Source organism: Olea europaea, unplaced genomic scaffold (assembly GCF_002742605.1).
Source record: "Olea europaea var. sylvestris unplaced genomic scaffold, O_europaea_v1 scaffold2675, whole genome shotgun sequence".
NCBI lineage: Eukaryota > Viridiplantae > Streptophyta > Magnoliopsida > Lamiales > Oleaceae > Olea > Olea europaea.
This window is the reverse complement of record NW_019245130.1, coordinates 57,218-65,226: the sequence shown is the minus strand read 5'-3', so window position 1 is coordinate 65,226 and position 8,009 is coordinate 57,218. Positions and strand designations below refer to the sequence as shown.

General features: G+C 33.9%; 1 protein-coding gene across 1 annotated transcript; it reads left to right on the top strand.

Annotated features, from left to right (window-relative positions):
* Window positions 1-1,123: 1,123 nt before the first annotated feature.
* LOC111383398 (ubiquitin-like domain-containing CTD phosphatase) lies at window positions 1,124-6,875 on the top strand. Its single transcript, XM_023007507.1, has 6 exons — window positions 1,124-1,430; window positions 3,244-3,388; window positions 3,565-3,679; window positions 3,765-3,828; window positions 5,673-5,838; window positions 6,330-6,875. The coding sequence occupies exons 1-6, from the start codon at window positions 1,162-1,164 to the stop codon at window positions 6,573-6,575; spliced, it is 1,005 nt and encodes a 334-aa protein (XP_022863275.1). The 5' UTR covers window positions 1,124-1,161; the 3' UTR covers window positions 6,576-6,875.
* The last annotated feature ends 1,134 nt before the right edge of the window (window positions 6,876-8,009 follow it).

The window sequence follows — 8,009 nt, the reverse complement described above, 5'->3', positions numbered from 1 at the left end:
TCAAATAGGCTCTTAATATAGTGTTAATAACGAATTTCATTTGAAATCAATGACAAAAATATGCTACTATTCAATTCTTACAACATCGGAGATTTGACTTTCCTATTTTAAATCGCCAAGATTTCGAGATTAATAAAATTTACTAGGGAAAAAATTGCAATAAAGTTTGTAAGTTACAAAATTCTTGGATGAATTCGGCATAAGTATAAATAGGAATGTATGTTTTTGATTAAGACAGTGATGCTGATGGGGGAATAGAAAAAAGTAATGACGTTAGATTTGAAATTTTAAAAGTTACATTAATATCCAGCAAAATTATCCCAATATATTATATGAAATCTCTATCTATTTATAAATAATTTAATACCTTATACTTTAAAAATGTCTAGTTTTTGCCATTTTGAAAATTGTTTAGCTTTAAAAATTATTAAGTAATTATGGTATTTATAATTTGAAAAACAACATTTTATTTATTTAATTGTTTTAGGATAATCAAAATAATATAAAAAATAAAAATCACTTTTCTAAGTTAAAACTTGAAATTTAATTTTGTTGCTAATTGTGCATTATATTTTTTAGAATACTATTTATTTTATATTTAAATTTTTTTGTCGAAAATATAGGTGGTGCGGTGGTGCTAATAGGGTGTCATGGGGGTGCGGGGAAGGGATGTGGTAGCGTAACGTGGGGTGGCGTGGAAGAAGTTGAAAGATTTACATTTTTATTTACTTTTTATTAATGATTATTTTAATTTTTTTATTTTCTTCATTTTTAATGATTTAATTAAAAATAAAACAATAACATTTTTGCCATTTTAAATTTTGATTTTGCTTATCAAATTGGTCAATTAACCAAAATAAAATAAAATAAAATAAAATGTAGAAGCATTTTCCAAAATGGTGTGCCGCTATTGGTCAATTAACCAAAATAAAATAAAATAAAATAAAATGTAGAAGCATTTTCCAAAATGGTGTGCCGCTTTTTTCCCAAATGTCAGGACACGGTTGTAAAAGAAAATGTTGCAGATCAAAGTGCAAAAGACTTGAAAGATTGGGGACGTTTTTCGTAATTTTCCCATAAAAGAAGTCCTACTCAAAATATTATTTTAAACGACAAAAAAGAGCGTTCATTCTGACTTTAATCGAAAAGGAGAGTGATGCTATGTCGTCGTCTTCGGCGGCTGTGGCAGTGTCGCCGGTGACGGAGGAAGAGCTGACTCTGACGGTAAAATGGAGCGGGAAGGAGTACACTGTTAGAGTCTGCGGGGACGACACAGTGGGAGAGCTGAAGCGGCGTATTTGTGAGGCGACAAATGTTTTGCCCAAACGCCAGAAGCTTCTCTACCCTAAAGTCGGCTCCAAACTCGCGGATGATACTCTCCTTCTTTCGGAAATTCCACTCAAAGCCTCCCTCAAAATGACCATGATTGGGTCCGTGACCCCTACCTCTTCCAAACACACGCACGCACACATGTATCTGTTTGCATATCTACTTGTTAGTGGTTATATACGAAATTGAATTAATAGATTTATATGAAGTTTTGATCTTTTTCTGAGAATTCTTATGACTTGGACATTGGTTTGTGGTATTCTTAGAACTTCATAATGGAATTTTGTTGAAGTTTTTTTTTCGGATTAATTGAAGGGTGGTTGCCTATATTCTGTTCCAGGTTGTTAGTCATTTTGGAGTAAATATGCTAGATTTTTGTTAATTGGATCGTTTTGCATTTCTCTAGTCTAATCTTTATATCTGTGTAATCTACACCCGTATGCCCATACATACACAAAAGGTTTAGTTATCTTTCTCCTGGCTTTTGTTAAGTTTATTCATGGTAATGAAAACCCAAAGACTGCAGATAAAAATTGTTATGTACTTGGATTGACTGACAATGTTGGATCCCTAGCAGAGGTGACCAAGAAAGGGAAAATATAATTGAGGTGAGTTAAGTGAGCCATCCTTGTTAAGTGATTTGTGTTCCATGGATTTTCTAGTTATAACGCACAAGTCAATGATTAATGATTTTGGTCCCAAAATCTTCAAGAAATCATTGCTGCCAAAGAAATGGTTTTTTCTACTCTAATTATGGCCATTTCGCGGTGTGGATAAAGCTAGTTCTATGATTACAATAAGTTAAAATGAATGCTTAAGAAAAGAGTTGAACAATCAAACTCTTTTCGTTGTATGAGCATTGTGATTTTGAGCCAAGAGGAACGATCAAGGGATAAGCTAACTATACCCCCGAACAAAGGCTTTTGCTGCTAGATTTTATAGGGATTGCGGGTGTACAACTACATAGAGGTTCAATAAATTGGTTCAATGATGAGAATAATTCTGCTGTCCCGTAAAACCTGGATGAACGACAAAGCTAAATGAATAGGTTTTACATGGCCCTGATGTTGGGCTTTTTGGTGTGTGTTCATAATTAGCTTGGAATCATACTGTTTGTTGTAAGTTTGTAACTTATGACCTTTATATGTGAATGCACATTTATGATTGTTCTATGATGCAGTGAAACGGATACACGTGTCGGATACTTCGACACGTGATTTTTCAAAAAAATTACTGATAGGACATGTCGTCAGCATGTTGATTAAATACTTTAAAATTCTTCTTTTATATATCATAAATTTAGTTTTATACTTGTTATCTTGTTGAAATCTTTTAAATATGAGTTCTTATTTGTTATTTAATAATAAATTTGAGTTACAAATATATAATATTTTTTTATAAAATAGAAAAATGATCATCGTAGAATATTCGAGGAGTGTCGGTATCCGACATGTATTGGTCACATGTCGGGCATGGCCATGCAACAGAGTCTATTGTTGTCTTGTTAGTGAGGCCATATCTTATTTTATCAGTATTTGGAGTATCGGTGAGTCGTGCCTGCGTGCGAGCTTCTTATAGAAAATTGATCCGCAAGATTAGACCATCGCTTGATATGTTATTTTTATCCCAGCAGTGTGTCCCCAGTTGAAGTAACTTGCTTCTCTAATAACAACTTAAAAAGTTTTATACTTCAATCACGGTCTCAGTTAGCTATACATTGCCAATTTTAGAATAGAATGACTGATTCTAGTTTCCCTGGAATATTAATCTTCTAGGATCTTCTATGAAGTCCTTGCCCGGAACAATGCAGATTTCATAAATAGACTTTGTTCTTTGGCACCAGCATGTTCTTGATTAACTTCTAATGCTTTATGTGATGTGAGGTGATGTGTGGAATTTTTATTTGATTCGCAGTACTGTTGAAGATGAAATAATTGTGGATCCAATGGACTCTCCGGAGATTATTGATGATTTTGAAATTGGACAAGTTGAAGAGGTTGACATTAAAGATAATGAAGTCAATAAACAGAAATTGAGGCGGCGTATTGGGCAGTATAAGGTCAGTTATCCCCATCCTTATAGTTCTGATAGCATGGCATGAAATGTGTCCAATGAGATTGGCGAGTACATATGCAAAATGATTCCTGTTATCAGTTTCTTTACTTCTCATTGCTTTAATAATCCAAATTTTAGTTTGTTATTCCTTGTCATGATGATGTTGAGTGCTAATGTTAGATTGAACTTCTCAACCCGTGCCGAGAAGGTAAAAAGCTGCTTGTTCTGGATATTGATTATACCTTGTTTGATCACCGGTCAACGGCAGAAAACCCACTAGAACTTATGCGGCCTTGTAAGTGTTTTTATTTATCTTTAACATTTTTCTTCTTTCTTTGCCAATCCTGCTATGCTGTTTACTATTCGGTTACTTGACACAGATCTTCATGAATTTCTATCGGCCGTTTACGCAGAGTATGACATCATGATATGGTCTGCAACCAGGTCAAGATTTTTCCATTGTTTATAATCCATCAATTGAAACCTTTTTGTGGAATGAGCTTGGAAGTTGGAATTGCTTGTCTTAGCTAAAGACATTTGTAAAAATAGCTTCATTTGGAAAATTCAAATTTATCATATCATATTTTCCCATTTTACACACGCTAAAAGACAATTTAATACGAAGGCATCATTGTTATATCCTATGTTTATAAACTTGATATTTTGGAAATGACCATTAGAAGCCACTATTTATAAAGGATCGTTTTGAAATTAACTAAAATTATTGGACAGAGAGAAAGAAGCATTTGCTTCTATAGAAATTCTTTTGCAATTAATTTACATCCTAATGGCTTTGAATTCTTAATGATCAATGAACATTTTTGCAATTCTTATGTTTACATTAAATACATCTTAATATGCTCTTTTCCCAAACTCATGCTAATTACAACAGTTTGACACTTGACAGAATAATTTCCTAATTCTCAATTGAAAAATATGGAACTGTCATTTCTTTTCTCGCATGCCCCTATGCCTTCGTGCCAGAACACAACCGATAATGGACGAGCACCTACCTTAAATTGTGTGCAAGGCACTCCAACATGCACCAATTTTGACAGCACATATGGGTTCTCTTATAAGATCTTTCTTTTCCCACAGTGGGTTGAGGTTGTGCTGGCGAATCAGAAAAACTAACAGTAACAGTGACATACTATTAGCAGAAGCAGTAGGACTGTACACATTAGGAGTATTCCTCTTAATAGATGGATAGAGGAGTGTGCTAGTAATGCTACTGATGAGCAAGTGCACTTTAGGAAGCTGTCGAGTGTTTTACAAGGCCAAAGGGGTTTCAATTTGTACATTCCAAATCATTTTCTCTCTCAATATAGTCTACCACTGTCTTCCACTTTGAATGAGAAGAGGCATAAAATGCACTTCTTTGAATTTTCTAGCTTTATTATACAGGAGTGTTTCATTACAAGTTGAGTGTACTAACCCAAAACACGCTTGAGAAGTGCAAAGATTTTCAAATAAATGTGGACCAAGTATTTATGTATTAATTAATTTACATATATATCCATCTTAGTAGGAGGCGCTCGAGGGTGCACCCTCAGATAGGAAGACTACTGTATTAGCTGCATTTTATTGCTGCCATTTTGAGATTTATTAATTCTGTAACTCTTTTTTTTTCGCTATTGAAATTTTTGATCAACTATTGTTTTATGAGGACTTAAATATTGAGAGAAAGTGTTAAATATATGAAGCATGGATACTCTTGCTAGGCGGCATGTACGTGTCTGACACATGTCAGATTGTGACGTGCTGGATGACACATTGGACACTGACACGACTCGAACACTTCAAGACATGTATCTGACAAGCCACTTGCTATGTTATATTTTATAAACTTACATTTCTTGATGGATACTTTAAGGAGACTCCTCGGATAAGTGTTCGACATGCCACCTGCCATGTCTTATATTTAGGAGTATACAATATAAAGATATAACATATATAAATCTAAAACTTTAAAGAATTTAGATATGACAAGTGATGTGCCTGTCATGCTTTTTTGAAAAATCATGTGTTCGTGTGTCTGCCATTTTTGTGACTGTCCTTGCTTCATAGGTTAAAATAATTGCTTTTTTATTCCTACTCAGTAGAAGTGAAAAATCAATGTAATGAGAACATTTTAAATTTCATAATTTTGTATGTGTGATAATATATAGGTTTTCTGGTTTACCATTATGCCTCGTGTGTGTGCACATGTGTTCATCTTTTGATTCTCATCATAAGCGTATGGAGATCTAAAATCCTGTCACTTCAATGTATTTATTTCATTTCTGCAGTATGAAATGGGTTGAGTTAAAGATGGGACAACTTGGTGTGCTCAATAATCCAAACTACAAAATTACAGCTCTGCTTGATCATATGGCAATGGTCACCGTTCGATCAGATGCTCGTGGTATCTTTGATTGCAAACCACTTGGGTTGATTTGGGCTCATTTTCCCGAGGTTTGATTACATTTTTTTTACTTCTACAATCACTGTTCGGTTAGATACTTGTGGGGTCTTTGATTGCAAACCACTCGGGTTAATTTGGGCTCATTTTCCTGAGGTTCGATTACCTTTTTTGACTTCTATGCCTCATTTACTAAGTTTCTATTTAAGTATTTGAAATGCAATGTTTGCACGGCTTCTGAAAGAGCACATATTCCTATTCATGAACGATTTTTCAAGAAAATGTAGAAACTGGCCTTGATCTTGAGTGAATATCGCATCTTGCAAATTGAAGTTATGTTCGGCCATGCTTAAAGTAACTTTTGTATCGAAACATATTTGAATGTATTATTTTTGCTTTTAAGTAAATATTTTACTTATTTTGTTAGTAACTCTTCCCCTGATGTCAATGTAAGTAACTTATTTTTAACCTTGACCAACAAAACATTTATTTATTTTCGATAATGGCTTCTCTGACGTAATGTCTCTATATCATACATTTGCAGTTTTACAGTGCCAAAAACAGTATAATGTTTGACGATTTACGAAGGAATTTTGTGATGAACCCACAAAATGGCTTGGTTATAAAACCATTCAGAAAAGCCCATGCAAACCGAGACAGCGATCAGGAACTTGTAAAGCTAACTCAATATTTACTTGCCATAGCAGAGCTTGATGATCTAAGCGCTCTTGATCACAAGAAATGGGAGTCATTTAACGAGGACAATTTCAAGAGACGCAGGCATGGTTGAATCACAAGTAATTTTGAACCTTTTCACTCTCTTTACGTACCACTTTTATTTAGTTGGGTTTTACATGCATAACATCAGTTGGCTACTACAAGATGCAACTACTAGATATGTTGATAATTCACATATATTTTACAACATTTTGCTAGTTTATTGGGTTGATGTTTGTTCTTTTGCCACGGAATTTCTTATTAAGCTTATAAGGTATAATTGTTTCCATATACATGATTTGGTTTATATTGAAGGATTGAGGAGAAGATATGCATAATGAGCTTTTTGCCAATTCTATGCGAATATTGAACTCGTCCTTCTTAGAGATGCATATACCTGTTGAATTACTGTGTTTAAATTTCTAGGTTCTGTAAATAAGTAGTCCAATCATGTTATGTAGTTGTGGAGGTAGAGGTGTAACTCCCAACTCGGCCTACTTTCACACCTCGAGTTGGTATTTGATGTTTGGCTTCTTGTTGGAGGAGATCAAAACGATGTGTTTATTGGTCTAGTGTTTATAACGGGGTAAAAAGCATCGTTGACCACTCAACTTAATTTCAGATGAAGTTTCATTTCATTTCATTTCATTTTTCTTTTTTGTTAACTTGTTTACGCAACTTTGAGCATCCACTAATGGGTCGTTCTACCAGGATAGCCATGCCGTATTGTAGGTTTGCTACGTTGGGATATCCATTAACTTTATCAATGAAGATATGTGAATCAGAGAGGAGCTGAGCAAGTTGGAAAAGGAAATTTTTGGTCACTGAAATGAAACTTTTCTTAAATTGAGTGACCAACTGTTTCTTTTGTCCATTCTGCTTTTCAGTGAATAAAAACAGTAGTAACAAAAATCAAGTGAGCACGACTGGTTACATGGACAATTGAACCCCAAAGGGATGTGATCCTAGCATTTGAGGGTCATTGGATCACGTTCAATCTCAATAGGTCTACATCCAGCCATACGTATAAATTTTCGAAATACGCCTTAGCACGTTGCCATTCTTGATTTGGAGGTGGTGTTTGGCTTCGGGTTGATTGGGTGGTGTTAATTGGTTGGGAAGATGATTTTTTTCTAATTTTTTTAATGTGTTAACTCGTATTTAATTGTACTTTTTGAAAAGTTACGAGACCTTCATTTGCAAATTTCATTTTTTTTAAAAAAATTTAATCCTTTTTTTATTTTTATTTATTTAAAGAGAGACAAATTTATTATTTAATGAAGGAAAAGACAAATTTTGCTACTATGCTAAAAAATAATAAATAAATAAAAAAGTAAAGAATGGAAGTAGATTATTATACATTGCTAAGGGTTGAGTATGAATAATGCAAATTTCCCCGAAATAGGTAAGCCTTCGTGTGGCAAAATTTGATCACTTCTAAAGACTTCAAGAAAATGAATTGAGAGATGGTTAACGAACCCAAAGGCCTGATGATTTCTACAACAGA

Bases quoted from the DNA above. Each gene is read 5' to 3' on its own strand.
- LOC111383398 (XM_023007507.1), top strand. From the start codon at position 1,162: ATGTCGTCGTCTTCGGCGGCTGTGGCAGTGTCGCCGGTGACGGAGGAA. The intron at 1,431-3,243 runs GTCCGTGACCCC...TTTGATTCGCAG, and splicing joins CTCAAAATGACCATGATTGG to TACTGTTGAAGATGAAATAA. The intron at 3,389-3,564 runs GTCAGTTATCCC...TGCTAATGTTAG, and splicing joins GGCGTATTGGGCAGTATAAG to ATTGAACTTCTCAACCCGTG.